Below are 23,010 nucleotides of genomic sequence, written 5' to 3'. Positions count from 1 at the left end.
TCTCGTCTAGTTTTATCCTGTCTGACTTCAGGACAGTATTAATAAATCTCCCTCACCGTGTTAGGTCTAGTGCAAAGCCTGACGGAGCGGTGCACGAGAGATGTAAAAATAAAAAAAAAATTAAAAGGATTTTGGCTCTGGTAATGATTGGGGCTGCAGTGCTAGGGCCCCCCAGGAATAGCTGTGGATTCTGGCAGGTAAAATAGCAGTGGTGCTCAGTAGCATCTCATTCTCACGATGCTGAATTTTTCTGAAGGGAAACTGACCTGTGATCTGCAACATGTCTTATTAATGCATGCTTTCCCCCTTACAAAGGTGAGGGGTAAAGTCCACATGTAGAGCCCCGGTGTTTGTGCTCTGCCCTGGCTACATTCGGTAATAATAATAATTTTTTTTATATAGCAGTAACATATTCCGCGGCACTTCTCGCATGCTCTCTAACTCCAGCACTTTTTCATGACTGTGTTCTTCCAGGGAGGATAAAATGTGAGTGGTGCACTTCACGCTGAGTGACAGATTGGTCAATGCACTCACATAGTCTGATAATTTGTACTTCTGGTCCTAAGCAATTGGTCCCTCTAATTTAGCCAGCTGAAGGGATTTTCCCACCAAATTCCATATATTTAATCTTTTATGCGGGATAAGTGACAAACACTTTATTTGCTGGGTGGCCCCTGACAGTGATGTCCCAACCAATCTTTTGCCATAAGTATTAAATGATTTTTTTTTTTTTTTGCTGAAAACTCATTTTAAAGTGGTTATCTGGTCTAATGCACTAAATTATCTACCTTTTTAAGATCTGTATCAGATCGGTGGAGGTCTGACATCCGGCATTCCCACCGATCGGCTGTTATTGGCGGCATACGGTTGTGAGAGTAGTTGAACAGCACAGATCTGTCCTCTGTATGAGCCACTGCAGATCTGCTCTAATTCTCATGGAGCTGATAACAGCTGATCAGTGGTGTTATTGGACCAACCCTAATCTCATATTGCTGAGATATTATAAAGATAGGGCATCAGTACCATTAACCTGGACATCTCCTATAAAGATGAATAGTATATTTAAAGGGATGACTGATGGGAAATCTAGAAAATGTCATGGCCAAATTATAATTTCTATACTTTAAGGTTCTCATACCTATTAGACTAATGTTGGTTGAACAAGCTGCTGGGACTAGTTGATATGTATTGGGGGGTCTCCTGGTGGTAGTGGTGTGGAGAGGTGTATAAAGATGAATGAGCGCCCGTTACATGTCTCCAGTGCAGAATACCTCCAGAATATCAGCTGGTACAGTGTTTAGTGTACTTTAAGAGTTAAAGGTTTTGTCCACTACTATACAACCCCTACTTAATCCATAGATACCTAAGGTCCTGAAATGCCCTGAACATGAGGTAAGAGACATAGCTAATCAGGAGAGGTATTCTACATTTCTAATTGGAGATATTTGCTAATACAGTAATGTTGTTATTATTATTATTATTATTATTATTATTATTATTATTACACCTACTACATATTGGGATAGGATCTTGGAGATGGGAATACCACTTTAATCCCTCCAGTACCCCATATAAAATAAAACCATGGATTTTCTCCTTCTGTGGATGCAAGGTTTCGGCTGTTAAGGCTGCTTTACATGCAGCGACATCGCTAGCGATGTCGCTGGTGAAAGCACCCGTCCCCGTCGGTTGTGCGTCACGGGCAAATCGCTGCCCGTGGTGCACAACATCGCTAGGACCCGTCACACGAACTTACCTGCCTAGCGACGTCGCTGTGGCCGGCGAACCGCCTCCTTTCTGAGGGGGCGGTTCGTGCGACGTCACACAGCAGCCGTCCAATAGAAGCGGAGGTGGGGAGAGCAGCCGAAAGAAAGTGACGCCCACTTCGTTGCTGGAGGACACAGGTACCAGGGCTGTGTTTTTATGATACAATAATCAAGATATTTGGATAGAACATAAAATATTTATTGGAATACAACTTTAGAACACAAAAAACTAATACATTGTAAATATGTGTGTGTGTGTATATATATATATATATATATATATATATATATATATATATATATATATATATATATATATATATATATATATATATATATTACACATACACAGTGCTGGCCAAAAGTATTGGCACCCCTGCAATTCTGTCAGATAATACTATGTTTCTTCCTGAAAATGATTGCAATCATACATTTTTTGGTATTAACTTCATTTATTTTGCTTGCAATGAAAAACCACAAAAAAGAATGAACTAAAAATCAAATCATTGATCATTTCACATAAAACTCCGAAAATAGCCCGGACAAAAGTATTGGCACCCTCAGCCTAATACTTGGCTGCACAACCTTTAGCCAAAATAACTACGAACAACCGCTTCCGGTAACCATCAATGAGTTTCTTACAATGCTCTGCTGGAATTTTAGACCATTCTTCTTTGGCAAAATGCTCCAGGTCCCTGAGATTTGAAGGGTGCCTTCTCCAAACTGCCATTTTGAGATCTCTCCACAGGTGTGCTATGGGATTCAGGTCTGGACTCATTGCTGGCCACTTTAGAAGTCTCCAGTGCTTTCTATCAAACCATTTTCTAGTGCTTTTTGTAGTGTGTTTTGGGTCATTGTCCTGCTGGAAGACGCATGACCTCTGAGGGAGACCCAGCTTTCTCACACTGGGCCCTACATTATGCTGCAAAATTTGTTGGTAGTCTTCAGACTTCATAATGCCATGCACACGGTCAAGCAGTCCAGTGCCAGAGGCAGCAAAGCAACCCCAAAACATCAGGGAACCTCCGCCATGTTTGACTTTAGGGACCGTGTTCTTTTCTTTGAATGCCTCTTTTTTTCCTGTAAACTCTATGTTGATGCCTTTTCCCAAAAAAGCCAGGCTGGAGTTTGCCAAAACTTACCTGAGAAAGCCTAAAACGTTTTGGAAGAATGTTCTCTGGTCAGATGAGACAAAAGTAGAGCTTTTTGGGAAAAGGCATCAACATAAGAGTTTACAGGAAAAAAAAGAGGCATTCAAAGAAAAGAACACGGTCCCTACAGTCAAACATAGCGGAGGTTCCCTGATGTTTTGGGGTTGCTTTGCTGCCTCTGGCACTGGACTGCATGACCGTGTGCATGGCATTATGAATCTGAAGACTACCAACAAATTTTGCAGCATAATGTAGGGCCCAGTATGAGAAAGCTGGGTCTCCCTCAGAGGTCATGCGTCTTCCAGCAGGACAATGACCCAAAACACACTTCAAAAAGCACTAGAAAATGGTTTGAGAGAAAGCACTGGAGACTACTAAACTGGCCAGCAATAAGTCCAGACCTGAACCCCATAGAACACCTGTGGAGAGATCTCAAAATGGCAGTTTGGAGAAGGCGCCCTTCAAATCTCAGGGACCTGGAGCAATTTGCCAAAGAAGAATGGTCTAAAATTCCTGCAGAGCATTGTAAGAAGCTCATTGATGGTTACCGGAAGCGGTTGTTCGCAGTTATTTTGGCTAAAGGTTGTGCAACCAAGTATTAGGCTAAGGGTGCCAATACTTTTTTCCTGGCCATTTTTGGAGTTTTATGTGAAATGATCAATGATTTGATTTTTGATTCATTTTTTTTTGTGGTTTTTCATTGCAAGCAAAATAAATGAGGATAATAATACCAAAGAATGTGTGATTGCAATCATTTTCAGGAAGAAACAGAGTATTATCCGACAGAATTGCAGGGGTGCCAATACTTTTGGCCAGCACTGTATATACACACACAAGATATATGTGTAATCTACTGTATATTACATAGTGTATTACATATTTACAATTTATTACAGTTTTTTTGTGTTCTAAAGTTGTATCCAATAAATATATTTTATGTTCTATCCAAATATCTTGATTATTGTATCATAAAAATTATTATATGTCTGATGTTCACATACACATGTTCATGTACTACAATAAATTTTTCACCTAACTATAAGCAATATATGTAGGAGCCGGAGTCGGAGTCAGTGCAAGAGAAATTGAGGAGTCTGAGTCGGAGTCGAAGGTTTGGCTTACCGACTCCACAGCCCTGACAGGTACGGTGTTGTTCCTTGTTCCCGGGGTGTCACACATAGCGATGTGGGCTGCCGCAGGAACGACGAACAACCTGCGTCCTGCAACAGCAACGGTATTTGAGATTAGAACGACGTATCAACGATTAGGTGAGTAATTTTGATCGTTGGCGGTCGTTCGTACGTTTCACACGCAACAACGTCGCTAACGAGGCTGGATGTGCGTCACGAATTCCCTGACCCCCGACGACATCTCGCTTGCGATGTTGTTGCGTGTAAAGCCCCCTTGGCTGCAGCAGTCATGTGACCTGCTGTGAATAAATCAGTAACCACTTAGGAGCTCTCATGTGACCCATCAAGAATAGCAGCACTGACATTGCAGGAGGTGAGGATCAATTGTTTTTATATTATATGGAGCACTGGAGTGATTAAGCAGTGGTTGTCCAGTAGTGGTCAACTCCTCAATTTTAGGTACCTTTTCTATAGGAAGGACTTAAACCTTGTGAAATATTGACTTGTTAATTTGTGGGTTTTCTATGTATTGTCTTATTTCTTAAGAATTATGTGCTTGCTCTTAGGCCTCTTTCACACATCTGTGAAAATCACGCACGTTTTTCATGGACGTGTCAAAGGTGCGTATTGTCCTCCGTGTGCCGTGTGTATGGCACATGTGTGTTTTCCGTGTGGTATTCGTGATAACACACGGAGAACAGGAACTTTCTACTCGCCTGTCCCTGGCGTTGCTGTCCGTGATGCTGATCTACAGTCTCCGGTCCTGCCGACTCCTCGCTGCTGCTTCCGGCCGCAGTGGAGTGAATATGCGATGAGCATAATGAGCGAGGTTTGGAAGCAAGTGCCAGCAGCGGCAGAGACAACAGCGCTGGAGAAGGTGAGAATAGAAATTCCTTTTAATTCAGACACGTGTTTTCTCCGGTGCGTGTCACACAGATCACATTCGTGCGGTCCGTGTGACACCAGAGAAAAACGGACACACGTATGCTCCACATGGTCCATGGCAAAACACGCACGTGAGCGCAGACCCATTGATTTTAATAAGTCTACGTGTGCCCGTGTCTCCGGCACGTAAGGAAACGGACCAAACACGTACTGGAGATACAGACGTGTGAAGGAGGCCTAAAACGGTTTAAGAAATGCAGTATTTTGTGAGCCCACCATCATTGTGTCTTAGATTTAAAGATGTTCTCTGGGACTTTTTTTAATTTTAGGCACATAGTTAAGAAAAAAAAACCCATGCAGGTAGTTCCTTAGAGACACGACTACCTACCTGTTGTCCCTGGAGCTGACATTGACCGCTCCTGCCGATGATTCAGCTGCTCCACATCAACAGGGCAGCTCTTCCTCTTCGGGCTGCTGTGTAGATGAGGCGTGATTGCAGACATCATGCTGATTGACAGCCGGCTTCCCTACAGTAAGGCAGCGGGGAGCCGGTTGTCAAGTGGCATCATAAATCTTTATTTTTTTTTTATATAAATACTTATTTTTATATAGCGCTAACATATTCCGCAGTGCTTTATATACATCAGGAACACTGTCCCCATTGGGGCTCACAATCTAAATTCCCTATCTGTATGTTTGCTTTTTTTTTGGAGTGTGGGAGGAAACCGGAGAACCCGGAGGAAACCCACACAAACACGGGGAGAACATACAAACTCCTTGCAGATGGTGCCCTTGGTGGGAATCGAACCCAGGACCCCAGCGCTGCAAGACTGCAGTGCTAACCACTGAGCCACCGTGCAGCCCTATTGGCAGTCATGTCACACCACCTGAGCGGAAATGAAAACTGCTGCCGCTCTGTGGCAGTGATGTCAGCGGAAGACGCTGTGTTCCGGCAGGTTCGTCTGTGATCCCTCCGTACCGGCAGTAAACAGCGCCGGGCACAACATACTTGTAGTTGCCTGTTGGTTCTTAGGCACATTTTAGGAGAAAAAAAAATACCGGATAACCCCCTTTAGGTTCCTAAAGTTTTTGACCTAAAGTTGACAGGTTATTAAGTGAATGAGCAGCGGCTCTCCGTGGTCATTTCATCCTGCCGGGGCTCTCCTTTTTGTCACAAGCTATGGAGAACAAGCACAGTCAGTCTATTTCTTGCCCGACATGGCTGATATCAGGGGACAATAGCTTGTATTCACTTATACAGCAGATTAGTACAAAGTAGAGTTTGTATGAGAGCAGCGCCTTAGTCTCAGGTCTTTGTGGTAATGTATCTCTATAATTAGAGCAGGACTGAGTAGAGCCTCCTCTGCCGTGCTCGGTCTTTTGGCTTTTGCAGGTCCTAGAATTTTTTTTTTTTATTGCAGAGGAAATAATTACCATGGAAAAAAAATGTGGTGGGGGGAATAAATCCCTTTGTGCTATTGCCATGCATCATCAGAAAGGTCATGCTGCTCTGTGCGTTATATACCAGAGTAATTATGCAATTATCTTGTTGAACGCCGGATAATATGCCAAAGTGGCAGATATTGTGAAGGCTTCGCTGTTGAGGAAGGTGATAGCTTTCAAAGAGAAGAGATCCCGTGAGAGAAGGGTTTCACCAGAAGGGATTTTTATCAATTCAATATTGAGGAAATTTGGAACAGAAAACACAAAGTCTTTGATGTGTTTTGGAGGTAAATGACTAAATATAGTGGGTTTTAGTTTAGTCATTGACGAGAGAGGTGGGCTGTGTCTCTCTACTTCAGTTCTTTGGGGGGTACGCATACTATTAGTGTGCATTCCCCCAAAAGAAGCAGCTTGGGAAAGAAAAAAAATACTTCACTGATTTTAGAACTTCCGTATAAGTTGGCGAGAGCTGCACATGCTCAGTTACTGTCCCATTCAGATGGGACCCCCTTGTTTTGTAGATGGATAGTGCTCCCTCCTCTGGGACTTTTCTTGATCATAGGATGGTCAGGAGATTATTTTAAAGGGGCTGTATGATAATTTGCAAATGACGGCCTATACTTAGGGGTCAGAATTCCAAACCCCCCACTGGTCAGTTGATATTGGCTCCGTTGTATGGGACTGAACACATCAGCCCTGTACATTGATTAATTGCCACTGTCGATGTCGACCACTGCACGTCTCCACCATCTACCGTAAGTGAATAGGAGATTGTATATTCCCTTTTATGAAAAGTGATTGTCCGAAATGAAGAACCCCTTTAAATATTTTTCAGAAGAGTCGCCTCCGGACAGCTGGAAGGCAAAGTCCTACGTGTCACTACAAACACAAGCATGGCACTGACTGCTTGAAAACCCTTTACTTTTGCACGTAGCTCCATGGTAACGGCCGCCGGTCTCTACTCGGTCATTTCGTGTAGCTCGTGGACATCCATTGCCTTTACAGCTGAGTTCGGAAACACAGCGCGGAAGTCTCGGAGGATAGGAAAACTTACACAAAAAAAAAAAAGACTTGTGGATGACAAAGATCATTTTTGATTTGGTGTGGTGCGCAGTAAAATTTTATGATCCATGTTGGCTCCTTGGGGAATATGAAGTGCAGAGAGCATGAAGAAAGCCATAAAATTACCAGGGATTTCATATTGTTTGTAATTAATGTGGGGTCTCTACGGTTTCTTCTGGCTGCCCGAGATATTCCCGGCTAAATAAAAGTACCACTTGGCTATTTTTAGATGTAAATATCTGTATGAAAACAGAGCGATTTGTGTGTGTGATGTGCGGACTTGCCCCTTGCGGATCAGTTTAGACAGTAGACTCATTACGGTTTTTTTTGCCGGAATTGTATTTCTGATCATGAGGCATTTCCTAACAGTTTTGTATCTTCTTAAAGAATGTTTAGACCTTTTGTCCGTCTCACTATACCCAGCGATAATTCATTCTTAGCATTTTAAGGTTAAAATATATCATTTCACAGTCACATTGCTTTGTTTCTCGAAGATTGATATTGAGTAGTTATATGTCCTTTTCTCAAGTCACAGCCAAAGCTGCTCTGGAATTGATATTGCCTAGTGTAGGATGAAAGCAGCAAATAAGGAAAAGTGCACCAGTCACTTGCACCATTGTAGTTCCTAATTTTTCAGTGAGGATGGCTACGATCTCCAGCAGTAGATCCTTGACTGGTCACGGTCACCTCTCGATAGCCAAGGGTCCACTGCTGCAAACTTGTTTTAGCTCCCATACTTTTTACATAGCAGCATTGGGCGGGTGCAGGGTATAGAGAGCACCCCTGTGGGGTCATCACAGCACAAAGCTACTAGAGAGGCCGGGGGTCTGGGTTATAGGTGGCTAAGGAAGATTAGAGAAACTTAAAATTGGGTAAGAAAATTGAATTCAACACTCAGATTTTTTTATTTTTTTAATAACAATTTAGCTGGTTGTAATCTGAGAACTTTAAACCCTCAGAACATTTTTAGGGGTGTAGTAGGATAGTGGGAGTAAATTTCTCCCCATCTTTTGAGGACCAAACCAAAGGACTCATTTCCTGCCATTTAAAGGGGTGGTTCACTACTCAGAATTATTGCCACATTGATTTAAATCTCATAAAGAAGGATTTTCTCAAATGTAGTACTTTCTGACTCTGAGAGGTGCTATTGCAGTCCGCTCATCCCCATCACGTGATCCCCGGGCTCAGTGACCTCTAAGATCTGGTGATGTCATGTCAACTTCCAGTTGACTCGACATCACCGAGGCGGCCCCAGTCTCGCTGAGTGACTAGGCGGTGGGCAGAGTTTCACCGCTTGTCACAGCCCAGCATCTCCCTGCTCCCTCCTTCATTGCAGAGTGCCACAGCAGGAGCGATATTGGGCTGTGACGAGCGGTGAAACTTCGCCCACAGCCAGTCACTCAGGAAGACTGGGGCCCGCCGTGGTGATTGCAGGTCATCTGGAAGTTGATGTGAGATCACCGGATCTCCGAGGTCATGGAGCCCGGCAATCACTTGATGGGGATGTTTGGACCACAATAGCACCGCTCAGTCAGAATTTACTACACAAGGTATTTGACACAAGCCTTCCCTATGAGCTTTACATTGCTGTTGCCACTAATGCTGAGTAGTGAAACACTCGGTCAAAAAAGGGACATGTATGGAGCACGGGGACAGGTGAATTTAGGATAAAGTAGATGCTCTCCATCTTTTGGAGGTCTGGTGGTAGTATTTGGGCATGATCAGAGCCTGGATATGGTTGGAGTGACTCCTTGATCAGGCCTAAAAACAGAACTGGAGATTTCTGTTGGGTAAGAAGCGCAAGATAAAATATCGATATACCGGATTGTGTTCAACTAGATGATGGCTGGCTGGATGTTACCGCTGCCGGGGACTACTGCTGTAACTTTTATACTATTTCTATTCAAATTCCCCCAGTCTAGAGTATGCTCTGCTTCTGGCAAAACCATGAAATTACGTCTGTCTAGGAGGATAGCTGGTGGTTTAAGGGTTAACCCTGAAGATTTGTTTTGAGGACCCCCTTGACAGAGATTTAATGTCCATCATTCTTGGTGCATAGGAGAAGTTTGGTGACTTTGAGGGTGAGACCGTACTTCTTTCTGTTGCTTGGAGGTGTCACTTTAATTATGTCTCTCATTTGCCTTTTTCCCTTTGCCACTTATTGTATATTTAATTAAGTACAATAGGACAAATAAAACCCAGAGTATCCTCCATTACTAAGTACCCACAGCGTGAGCAACAAGGGAAATTATGACTCCCTATGTATAACTGGGTTTATTAAAAGACTTAATCAACATAAATGTCCCATTAAAAAATGTAATCAAAACCATTATATTTGTATTTCAGGCATTTTCTGGGAATTGTGTTATTTTGCCTTTTTTTTTATTTTTACCCGACAAGCAGTTCTGTTGATTTAAGTCTCTATATATGAAGTGTTGGAGTAGTGTAGTTAAGATACAGACCGCATTCTTCTGCATTGTGTAATGGGCGGCTGGGGGTTATACTCAACTCCATTTACTTAATTCCTTTATATGCATGTAGCATGTATATCAGAAACATGGACGCTGTCCTGACTGCTGCTTGTGTGTCTGCTGCTGTGGGTCCTAGATTTTACAACATGAAGCTCTGGTTATAAGTATTGTATGGAAGTGCATGATGAGCAGATGTTACTGAAATATCCCCATTTGCAGCTGGCAGCAATGGTGAGCGAGTGGTTAATGGGATCGTCTAACAACTAACATTTATCAGCTCTCTACAGGATAGATGATAAATGTATAATCATTGGTGGTCCGGTTACTGAAAGCCCCACCAATCCTCAGCGTGGAGGGCCAAAGCCCTCTATGTAAATGTTTTCTGTAGAATGTGAATGAAGTAGTGATTGGTAGAGAGATCAGTGGTCGGAGATTCATGGATCATACATGTGGGTAGATGATTAGTTTATTAAAAAAAAACATTTAAGGGACCTTGATTCAGGATCTAAGAGCAACATATGGCGACTGGAATACTGTGAATGGACTGCTCACATAAGCTGGTCCCTTCAGTTACTTGCTACTCCCAAGCGAGGGGGAGTGAATAGACAGTAATTATAGATACACTAGGATATTAGGAAATTGCTTATAATGTGATTCTCTAATATGTGAACTCATTTCTGGAAGCAGGGCGATTGGCCGGCCCCGGATTGGCCGGCCCCGGAGCGGCCTGTTTCATAGTGTTTAAGGTTGAAGGTAGACTTGGGTCCTTCGAGTTCAACCCATAACCTAACCTAACATGTTGATCCAGAGGAAGGCAAAAAAAACCCAAAACCCTTGGGGCAGACAGTAAGCGTCACATTAGGGGAAAATAATTCCCAACTTCACAGAGGCTTTGCAAAGACAGACAGAACAGACAGACAGCTCCCCGCTCCTTTCAAACTCCTCATAGCAGTTAATCCATTTCTGGATGGAATATCCCTGAAAACGTGATTGTTTTATAAATATTATTTCTCCTATATATGTGATAGATAAGTATCTAATTGCTGGGCATCTGACTACTGAGGCCCTCACCAGTACCAATATTAGGGACTCACGTTCCCCCTTGTGAATGGACATCTGTTCTTACGGAGTAGTGAAGCCTGCATCTGATCAGTCGGCGCTGATTAGCTGTATGTCACATGACTATCGGGAGATAATGATCAATATCAGAGCAGCAGCACCAGTCTGGGATGTGAGTATGTAATATATACTGTATATATTTTTTTTTCACCAGAGTGATCAACCCCTTTAAACTGTTAAACAATTGCATCTTCAGTGGTCATACACCAACCTCTATTACATTTCTGCTTTATGTTGTCCTGTATACTGTACCCCTTACATCTATAAAAACAAAAAAACAAATTGTGTACTCCGTGCTGCAGTGTTATGGAGGTAGCCCTGCTTGTGGGGGAGTGTGTGATGCCCCATGGTATGGTGGTAGGGCCTTCATGTACCCCGTTACACGGCAGCACATTGTGAGCACTGGGGGCTGGATCATCAGATAGCAATGCTTCATGATTGTTCTATTAGTAGACCATAATCCAGACTTTTCTGAGGTTCCCTTTCATCAGATAATTGTTACTCTGTCTATCAGTGGGCGATCTTCTCTTGTAGTACATACCCTGCTTCATCATTATAGATACCCTGAAAGCCGTCTCCTAACACCCCCCTGTGTATTTTATGTGTAAACTTTTCATCCCTTTTTGCTTTCTCTCATTAGATGATCATGGAAACAGCAACGGCAGTCATGTAAAGATCTTTCTACCCAAGAAGCTGCTCGAATGTCTACCAAAATGTTCAAGCTTACCAAAAGAAAGGCATCGTTGGAACACTAACGAGGTATTTCACTTCATTCTTTTATGGAATGGTAAATTAATGTCATTTTATTGCTTTTCTGTGTATCTGATGTCCCCGAGGACTGTCTGGCCTTGGACATGGAGTTGGGTTGAAGGTTGTGATTCTTGCACATTGAAGGTCAGTTTGGTGGTTACTACTGTGAGGAAAAACTAAATATAACAATTATCTGACTTCTTAGCTGCAGAGCAATGAAATAAAAAAAAAAAAAATCTTCTCCAAAGAGTCGTTTAGGGGATAATCCAATGCACGGACGTCTGGGAAGTCTCAGTTGTGTGACAAGGTGCAAGGGAGAAGATGATTGAGACAGTGGCATTTGTAAAACTGATACATGACTTAAGAAACCACCAGGGAAACAGCTATGAATCCTGGAGCCTTGACCTGGAAAAGTCGGAGCAATTGTATATGATGACTTTCCTCCATGTAAAGGACACCGAGTCTCCATGGTGTAGCAGGCACGTCATGTGTTGCTTGTCCTGAAACTTATTCATCTTTGGAAATTTCTTTGTGTTATTACTTGGCTGTCATCCGATGAGATCTACCATGTTATGGCTGATGAGATGGCTACATTCTATTATTGCAAGTAATTTTTTTTTTATTTACTTTTATTATTCATGCAGGCTTTTACATTCCATTTTAGGGTTTTGGTTTTTTTTTTCATATAAAATTTATAGCATTATCAATATATTTCATTGTACTCCTGTGCTGCATTATATATATATTATATATATTATAATATATAATATTCCAGCACAGGAGTACAATGAAATATATTGATAATGCTATAAATTTTATATATGATAATAATTATATATTATATATTTATTATAGTATTGACCTGCGCCCCGAATGTATTGGGGATACACGTCTGGCAGCGGGATTGAGGCACACAGTAGCAATTTATCACTTCAACAGTTTATGCAGTTTATTCAAGCATGTCATAAACGGCTAGCACAATTACAGGAACATGCCACTGTCCCCAGTCTGTTCCAATAGTGAGTATATCTGCAAGGCTTCATACACACAGCGTCCCAGTGCAAGCATCCCAGTCTTTACTCACTGACCTCTCAGCTGTGTCCGAGTGAAGACCTATATGGCGGTCTTCACTTGCTGACACCCAGTCAGCTCACAACCCCCTTCTCCTGGGGATACCTGTTTAGGAGTTGCAGCACACTCCCATCATGGTCTCGCCATGTGCTCCAGCAGGGCCGTGTCCTTCCAGGAGCCTGGTAGACCGCTATGTGATCACAACCAGACACATGATATCCTCCAAGACACACCCCTGGGAGGGAGGTATGTGGATGGTCAGTCCTGCCCATCACTTCTGACCATCCGATAAATCTAGTCCTGAAAGATGTTACCAAAAAGACGTCTGGCACTACAAGTCCCAGCGAAAACTCCCATTCATGGCAGATGTTCTCTGTGACACATACCGGCCATTTCCAATATTACCGAGTACCATCTTACACTATATATATGTGTGTGTATATATATGTGTATATATATATATATATATATATATATGTATGTATGTATGTATGTATGTATGTATGTATGTATGTATGTATGTATGTATGTATGTATGTATGTATGTATGTATGTATGTGTATGTATATATATATATATATATATATATATGTATATGTATATGTGTATATATATATGTATATAAATATATAATATATACATAAAAATTCCAGCCGCACACTGTGGAAAAACAAAATGAATTCTACCTTATACATAGATGGAGGTATTTAGAATATTATAATGGCCATTGTAATACCAGCCCAGCGCCCCTTCACGGCACCCTCCTTTGCTGGGTCCTACACTACACTGCATCTCATCTGGGTTTTAAAAACCTACAAGATCAGCTGGTTAACAAAAAGGAGGCTAATGAAGCTGCCAGGAGCTGGGGTGCAAATCCAGCAAACAGAGCACCACTCCCTGTTATATGCATTATACAATAGAAAAAAAATAAAATAAAATATATATATATATATATATATATATATATATATATATATATATACATACATATACATATACATATAATCGTATTTTTCATTTTGCAAGACGCACTCCAAATTTAGAGAAAAGAAAAGCGGTGGTGGAGCGGGGGGGCACAAGAGGCAATGGTGGTGGTGGAGTACAGCGTTTCTGCGGGCGGTACAGATGGGGGCCCAGATACTTTCTGCGGGCGGCAGTGCTGTCCTGGGGCACCGGACGCAGCTCTGTGCTGGGGCTCGCTGCGGGCGGTGAGGCACGGGCCATTCTGAAGATGTCGGCGGTGTGGACTTCAAAGAAATGGCGCCCAGAGTCGACGCATGTGCAGATTGAGTTATCGGCCCAATGACAAGCTGAGATCTCCTCTGCGCACGCGCCACCTGCGGACTCCATTTTCCTTAAGTCCACTGCTGTGACATCAATGGGCCACTCATTTTCTTCCCAAATTTTTGGGAGGAAAAGTGCGTCTTATAATTGGAAATACAGTATACATGTAATGGAAGGATAAAAGAAAAATGGGGAAAGAAATGAAGAAACAAAATAATACAATGCAGCCTTGCAATGCCGGTGAGCATGGGTGAACCCCCCCCCCACCACCCTCCCAAAAAAAAAGAATCCCAACAATAACTAAATAAAACCTTGAGATGCTTTGATCTGTGTAACATATACATTTGAGATGAAATCATCTTCAGCTTTTATTTATCTTTTGTTGTTTTTTGTTTGAGGGGGTTTCACCCATTTTCACTTCCATTAGATGGCTGTATTGTATTTTGTTTTTCATTCCCTTCCTCATTCTTGTGTTATACTTCCGTTCAATTTTGCTCCTTCAGAATGTGTGTCAGTAGCGGCAGTACTCTCATGACTGGGTGATCTTGGCCTGTGTAGGACTATACGCCCCGAGAACATCCCTGTGAACCATTCTATCTGCTGTAATTTCATTTAATCGTTTCCTCTCGTGATCCTTTGACATATGGGTTAAGTTCCTTTTCAGTCAGAACCTATTAAATGTTGGAAGCTAGTGCATCTCTCAGCTGATAAGTGGTTTTAAAAATGCACAGTCTCCGCAAACACCCAATTGCTGCGGCAGCACATCTCCAGCAGTCATGATGGCAAGGGCACTAAAATATTTAGAGGACTACAAGCTTTTCTTTTTTTTTTTTTTTTTTTTTTTTTTTTATTTTTTCCCACAGACATTTGACTTTTTTGTTACCAACCGCATAAAATGGTTCAAAAATGAAGATTCTCTTACACTAATAAATGACCATAATAGAATTGTCTACCTCTCCCGCTCGCGTAGTCATAACTTGTGGTTTTGGGGTTGACTAATAGTATTCTTGTTTGTGCTTCTGGCAGCTCTCCTGACTTGTCTGTTTTAGTAAATACTTGCAGAATGCAGGATAGATACTGCGTTGTGCTGTTCCTCTGTTACTCCTCCTGGCAATGCCTACGTGTTTTGACAGCTGTGTGCTGCCATTCCCCATGGTGTGTGTTCATGCAAAATCTGGCAGGGGGCGGGAGGATCTATGTAGCAGCCTTAGAAAATTTTACGGAATTCCTCGTAAAGATAGCCAGGAGAAAAGCTGTGACTTCAGAGAAGAAATCACATGGGTTTATTTTGGGGAATTTAATTTTCCGTTTCCCAGTAGCCCATAACAGTATCTCCTTCCGGGCGGGGTCTTAAATACGGGGCTTCTACCCAACAACCTATTAAGGCTAATTTCACACATCAGTTTTTTTCCATCAGGCACAATCCGGGAAAAAACGGGTAAAACGGATCCGCCGCCAGATCCGTTTTATCCCCTTTGATTTGTATTAGCGCCGGATTGTGCCTGATGGCCTTGCGTTGCATCCGGCTCTTGCCGGATCCGTCATAATTGCCTAAAGCGGAGGCCGGAGGGAACGTATCTTGTAACGTTTTTTTTTTTTGTCCGGCAAAAAAACCGCATTGCGCCAGATGCGGCGTGTTTTACAATGGAAGCCTATGGATGCTGGATCCGGCGTAATGCGGTAAAAACCGAATGCGGCCGCCGGATCCGTTTTTGTAAACTGAGCATGCTCCAATGTATTGAAAAAAACGGATCCAGAAAAAAAACGGACATAAAGGATGCAAAAACAGATGCGCCGGATCCATTTTCTGACGGATCAGGTATATTGGAACCGTCAAAAAAAAAAAAAAAGGATCAGGCACATCAGTTTTTGCATATACTGCGCCGGATCCGTTGCATCAGGCACATGCCGGATTGTGCCTGATGCCAAAAACTGATGTGTGAAAGTAGCCTAAGGCTACTTTCACACATCAGTTTTTTGCCATCAGGTTCAATCCGGAAAAAAACGGGTAAAACGGATCCAGTACCGCATCCGTTTTTTCCCCATAGACTTGCATTGTTACCGGATTGTACCGGATGGCTTTGCGGTGCATCCGTTTTTTTCCGGATGCGGCAAAATAAATAAATGCGGCGGCCGGAGGCAACGTAGCTTGCAACGTTTTTTTGTCCGGCAAAAAAAACGCATCGCGCCGGATCCGGCGCGATACGGCGTGTTTTACAATAGAAGCCTATGGACGCCGGATCCGGCGTAATGCGGTAAAAAACGGATGCGGCCGCCGGATCCGTTTTTGTTAACTGCGCATGCACCAATGTAATTAACAAAACGGATCCAGCCAAAAACCGGACGAAAAGGATGCAAAAACGGATGCAAACCGTATCCACCGGATCCGTTTTTTAACGGATCTGGCATAACGGATCCGTTAAAAAAACGGATCCGGTGGATACGGTTTTCACTTTTTTTTCAGGATCCGTTGGATCAGGAAAAAAAAGGACTGTGCCTGAATACAGAAAACTGATGTGTGAAAGTAGCCTAAGTCTTTGTGTCCATATGTGATCCATCAGACAAACTCTATGAAGTTTTGTAACTTTTTAATAACTGACTCACACTGCCAGAAGTAAATCCTTCCCACAACTTTAACATCATCTAGAAAAAGTGGAGCCATAACACTGCTTCCATTTAACTTGCTAATGTATTTCCAAGGACTGTGGTTGAGAAGGCAGAGAAGCAGATGAACATTTTGTATCAAATGACTTTTCATCCTCCATCCCCCCCCACCCCACCCCATTCATTTCATTTTTTTTTTTTTTTTTAATAATTGCTTCTCTTTCATATAGTCTGATAAGCAAGTGCTTTATTGCAAAGGCTATCGCCCAATAAAGCGTTGATCGGGGTCCCCACGTGATCGCCATTCCAGCATATTTACAATAAGATCACCGGCATGATAAATTATTTAGTGGCAGATTAATTTTGGAAGCCATGATTTTGATAATGTGCTTGCATGCCCCATTTGCCAGAAAAATTGCAAAATTTGATTTAACATCTAAAGAGCGATTCCTCCAGTCTCGTTGCTGTAAGAAGAGCATATTTTTCTCGCCAATGTCATGGACTAAATTGTCTAATTTAAATCAATGACTTTCCAGAATACTTTCCCCCCCCCACCCCGACACAATACTCGCCACTAAAACCTTTAGGGAGCTAGAGACGTCTTATTTACAGAAATCTGGGTCGGGTTTATGGACCTGAAACAAAAGATATGGGCTCTGATTCCAATCTCCATACCCTCCATGCATGGAGGGGCGTGCGGCCGTGGCTGCTATGGCAGGGCAGACATTATCTTGTCTCCTTTAATGGTCTGCTCTGTCTCTCAAGTGCTTGCTTTCTTATTGACACTATTGGAAGTACTCTGCTCTTCCGGTTTCAGGAAATAGTGTGTTTTGCAATTTGTTCCTATTGGCAATACGGCAAACATGCCAGGAATTAGCTGTGTAGTTTTGAAGAGGACCTGATCTGTATATTTTGGTAAATGCTTAGTGTAATGGTTGTTAATTTTTGTATTATAAATCAATAGTACATGCGAAAAAAAGGAAACTTAAGATATTTTATAATCACAGAACTGTGCTTCTTTCTATGCCAGGGCTGATCATTCATTCCCAAAATTCTCAATTTACTGGTAAAATGAGTTTTCAGTGAGTACAGACTGTCCTAGGACTGAGATGACAGTTTGTGCTCATAAAGCTCTATGGAGAGAGGCAAGGAAGAGGCAGCGGCTGACACAGACATTCCATACAACATTATGCGCACCAACTGGCAGCTTTCTCGGTCATGGGAAAACCTGTACTCGCTGAAGACTCCCTTTACCAGTAAATTGATAATTTTGAGAATGAATGATCTTTACATGTTAAATATTCAATGACGTAAAGGATCTGGATAATTTTTCTGTGCAGTGTGCTCCTCTGGAAATGTAGAGATTAATTGACTGCAAGGTGTCGCCATTCCTCTTGTCAAAAAGGTATGTTCTCCTACATAGTGCTTACTGTGTAAAGGTGCGTTCACTTGGGGTCAGCTTATTAATAAACATCAATCTACTATATACAGGTAGGTAGATTGATTGTAGTAGGGATTATTCTGTGTATGGGATATTCTGCAGACTTTCTAAACTGACCAGTATGGGACCGCTGGTCGGCTTGTATATGGCTGGCTGTTTAACAGTATGGATCGGCTTATATAAAAGGACCACAAGGCTGTCTTACTATCTGGAAATTCTGAATTTCAACTTGCCTGATATTTTTTGGTGTTTGTTGTCTAGTGGCCATTTGTGCCATCTACCTTTGTAATAAACCTGGAACCTGAGTAGATCTGAGCAAGGAATATGGCATGGGAACAGCTGAACTGTGTAAATAAGCCTCTGTTCATGCAGCATTTGATGATCACAGATGGCATAAAGGCTCCCCTCTTATACCCCAGATATATTTATGGGGCTCCATTAGCCTTTCCAGTTGCTTACCCAAAAGGTTATGCCTAGGAAATTAGCCCCCTAGAATACAGGAACGTAAAGCATAAATTACCGATAGTACCTGAATCTAATATGATAAAATATTAGTGATCAATATCCCTAAATATGCAATCCTTAATTGCTGAAATCTAGTTATAAAAAAAAAGTAAAAAAATAATTAAACACTGAGACAGAGCAGAAAACGTTTTAGTATTAGGCCCCCTTCACACATCCGTTCATGAAACGCATGGCACTGATGGGCCGTGTGTCCCTGTGTGTGTTCTCCGTGTGATAGCAAACTGATAGCTTGAACTTGCCTGTCTCCAGTGCTGCTGTCACACACTTGCTTCCGGGTCCGCAGTTAGTGCAGTGAATATTCATGAGACATAATAAGCGGGACCCAGAAGCAACAGAGACATGTAAGTACAAAAATCCATTTAATTTCAGTGAATGGGTGTCCTCTGGTACATGTCACACTAATGTAACACAGATCATATCAGGGCGATCCGTGTGACATCCGTGCTGCCGGCCAAAAATGTGCCGTGTGGAGCACACTAACACACAGACACACGATCCGTGTCAAAACCTTGATGCGTGAGAAAACCCATTGCATTTAATGCGTCAACATGTGTCCCTGTCTCCGGTATGTGTGAAAACAGACATGACGTACCGGAAGGGGGCCTTACACAGTATACCATCATGAGTAAATAGTGTAAATGCAAACTAGTAAACAAGAAGTAGTATAAATGGAATATAGTAAATGTTATACAAAGTAAGAAATTGAAGTGGCAATAGGAATAAATAGCCAAATGTACTGACCCATGTTATTTCAGACCAACTGCTTCTCTGCCCTCACTCCAATAAGCGTTTTGCGTTGTGCTTCTTCAGGTAGTCGATTTTATTTCTCTCCTAGTTTGGCCTGGATCTGCCTGTATACCACTTGATGATGGTGTTTCTAGGCTTAGTCCACATCACTAGCCATGCCACTTTATAGAGGCTCTTTTATCAGGCGGCTTGTCGTGTTCTGGAAGGTGAAACCCACAGGTTATTACATGAGAAAAGGTCCACACGGGCAACATGCGGTTAATGTCTATCGGTCATAGATCCAATTTATCCACATTATAAGCTTTTGTGTTTATTTAAGAATTAGTCCTAATTGGCTTTTCATCTATTCAAAGTAGATTTGCAAGACGGACAGAGGATTATAGAAAAATATAATCTACTTTTATTTTCTCTTTTATGCAGAGGAGCACCAGATGTTTAAATAAACACGGACATGTGTTCTGCTCCCACTTCATCCTATTAATGGTAATAAAAAAATTAATAAATTATATATATATATATATATATGCATACACACACATATATATATATATATATGTGTGTGTGTGTGTGTGTGTGTGTGTGTGTGTGTGTGTGTGTGTGTATATATATATATTAAAAAAAATCCCACCCTCATCCCAAATAAACAAAAAAATAAATTAATAAAAAACAGAAAAATTACTTCTGATTCTGACATATGGAGGCAGCATAGATTAGTCTGTAGTAGGAGACCAGGAACGGCCGTACACATTCGATGGCTATCTGATGCTTCATCTGACACTCCGATAGATGAGAGCACCCGCTCAGCCGAGAAAGCTGCCGACAAACGCATCGGCCAGCGGCTAATCACCGGGGAACAATGCGATTGTCAGACCGAGATCTGACATGCGCGATTGATTCTCCCGGCCGCTAATCTGATAATCTGACACTTGCAATATAAAGGGGTATTTCATAAATTAGAGGCATAGGTGAAGTCCCCGCTGGAACCATGCTGTAGTTCCGTCTTTGTAGAGGTTGCAGTTGTGTCCCTTTTTAATATTGTGTATGACGGAGAGAACATATGTTTCTGGATGAGCCGTTCGGCGTCGCTCTGTACTATTGTCATCATGTGAACATGGAGCGATCCTGTTGCTTAGTGACAGACAGTACAAAGTAACAAATTCCAGTTTGTCCTTTTATCTTCTTTTTTTTTTTTCTTCTTCTTCAGGGGGGAAATGTCAAGGTTACAGTAAAACAAGTGGCTGATGATCTGGTAACAATAGGCAATTATTTCTAAATGAGCTTCACCTTGATTCTATCAAGTCTCCAGCGAGTGTCATTGAAAGGCTTTATTTTCCTCATATGATCCCTCCTCCTGTTTCAGCTTTATGACGTGTTTGTGCAATATGTCAGTATTTGTAGCGTTTTGAACAATTATTATTATGTATCCTAGAAGTTATCCAATATTGATGCTTTCTTCCGAAACCGGCATCATACCTATCCAGAGGTTGTGTCCGGTCTTGTATCTCTAATTATTGACAACCCAAAAGTGAATATTTACCCCTGAACACTGGTTTGCTTTTGTAATTGATCTCATAATATATTTCTAGGAAGAGTCGGAGATTTGTTTTTCTAATGCAGATCCCTTGTATATAAATAGTATTTTAAAATTCTGGGGGAACTTCGATGACTATTCACTGGATCTTTTCTTTTCAATGATGCACTTTCTCCAATTGACACTGCTCAATTGATTCTGGAATACTTTTTTTTTTCTTTTTTTCTTTTTTTTCTTCTGTGCTTTTTTGTTCCAAAATGATGCCTAGTTGTAAGGCTGCTTTTACACATCCGGTTTTTGCCGTCCGGCAAAAAACAGAATGGTTTTAGCGTGTATTGCCGCCGGATCCGTTCTTTCCCCCATAGACTTGTATTAGCGCCGGATTGTGCCGCATGGCCTTGCGTTGCATCTGGCTTTTGCCGGATCCGGCGTAAATAGCTGATCCGGTGGCCGGATGGAACGCTGCTTGCAGAGTTTTTTTGTCTCCAGCGAAAAAACGTATGGCGCTGGATCCGGCGCCGTGCAGTGGGGAGGTACAGTGAAAGCCTATGGGCGCCGGATCCGTCATCATCCAGCATATGCAAAACAAGAATGCCTCGGAGACACCACCACATGTTTCTCAACGCTGGTAGGAAGCTAGCCAGGTCTTTCACCGGGAAGGAACAACCACGGGAAGGGCAGTCTCCAGTCAAGGAAACCGCCTATACCAGTGATGGTGAACCTGTGGCACTCCAGCTGTTGCAAAACTACAATTCCCATCATGCCTGGCCACTCAAAGCAAAAGCTTTGGCTGTGAAGACATGATGGGAATTGTAGTTTTGCAACAGCTGGAGTGCCACAGGTTCGCCATCACTGGCCTATACCAAAACATGGTATCCATCCACAGACAGCTGTTTTGGGGTATTTGCCCCTCATCAGTGTGGAGTAGGAAATGCCAGCATTGAGAAACATGTGATGTTGTCTCCGTGGCATTCTTGTTTTGCATATTTTCCCAAAGGGCCTTGTTCTAGTGTCACTGCGTTGAGAAACACGTGATGGTGTCTCCGCGGTGTTGGATGTTGATCTCCCCGAGGTCAACCAACCTTACCTATGATAATACGGCATATGACAGAATCCAACGACGGATCCAGTTTTTTGAACTGCGCATGCTCAGTAGCACAACGTATCTGACAAAAAATGGAAGGAACGCATCGAAAAAACTGATGCAACGGATCTGTTTTTTCGCCTGATCCGTTGCATCAGTTTTTTTGCCGGATTGTGCCAGACAGCAAAAACCGGATGTTTGAAAGCAGCCTAATAGAGATACAAATTTTCTTTTCATCCAATGGGGCGTAGACCATATCTCTGTGGACGCGGTGTGGTTTGATTGGTCAGCATCAACAGAAATGTTCTGTTGTACACACCCAGTTGTTCAAAGTAAAATTCATATCTTTATTAGAGGGGTGTATATAACTTTGCAATGGAGAAACGTAAACTGTTCCAAACTTGATGGAGCAGTACCATTAAATGAAAAAAAATCCAGTGAAAGTTCGCCCCAAACTGACTATAAACCAAACATATAGCCTTATAGTCCCTATAACAATTGCACCCTTAGTGATCTAATGGCTATCTCCATTCTATCGAAAATGAAGGGTTATGAAATATGGTAATCATGGTGCTTGGTGCACCCTGGGTGTGGCCAAGATACTCACTCAACCGTTCCGCCCACTTGTTTTGCATGACCCTATTTTCCTCACTGGTGGTTGACAGCGTCTACTCGCCCCCTGGTTTCCCTGCAGACAGTGCTCACTCCAGACAAGACAACGCTGTCATTCACTAGTGAGGCAGATGGAGACATGTAAAAGCAAAACAAATTAGTAATAATAACCTAAAGGGGGCTTGTTGAATGCAATTACTAACCGGTTGTGTTTATCCAAGCATCCAGCAATCACGGACATGGGACCGCTGTTGTGATGACCTCAGCAGTGTCCATCATTAGAAATCTCCGAGCAGTGCCAAAAGAAGTTTGGTCTCCATCTAGCCTCTTCGTT

The 23,010-nt window shown here is 42.3% G+C and overlaps 1 protein-coding gene across 5 annotated transcripts in view; it reads left to right on the top strand.

Moving 5' to 3' along the window:
• The window catches only part of CAMTA1 (calmodulin binding transcription activator 1), a 2,097,701-nt gene that overhangs the window by 4,864 nt on the left and 2,069,827 nt on the right, over positions 1-23,010 (top strand). For all 5 annotated transcript variants that reach the window (XM_075328219.1, XM_075328220.1, XM_075328218.1 and 2 more), the window contains exon 2: positions 11,668-11,786. In XM_075328219.1, coding sequence (XP_075184334.1) covers positions 11,668-11,786 — 119 coding nt within the window. The remainder of the gene's footprint in view (positions 1-11,667; positions 11,787-23,010) is intronic.

This window comes from Anomaloglossus baeobatrachus, chromosome 11 (assembly GCF_048569485.1).
Source record: "Anomaloglossus baeobatrachus isolate aAnoBae1 chromosome 11, aAnoBae1.hap1, whole genome shotgun sequence".
NCBI classification, from domain to species: Eukaryota; Metazoa; Chordata; class Amphibia; order Anura; family Aromobatidae; genus Anomaloglossus; species Anomaloglossus baeobatrachus.
This window is presented reverse-complemented; position numbering and strand designations above follow the sequence as displayed.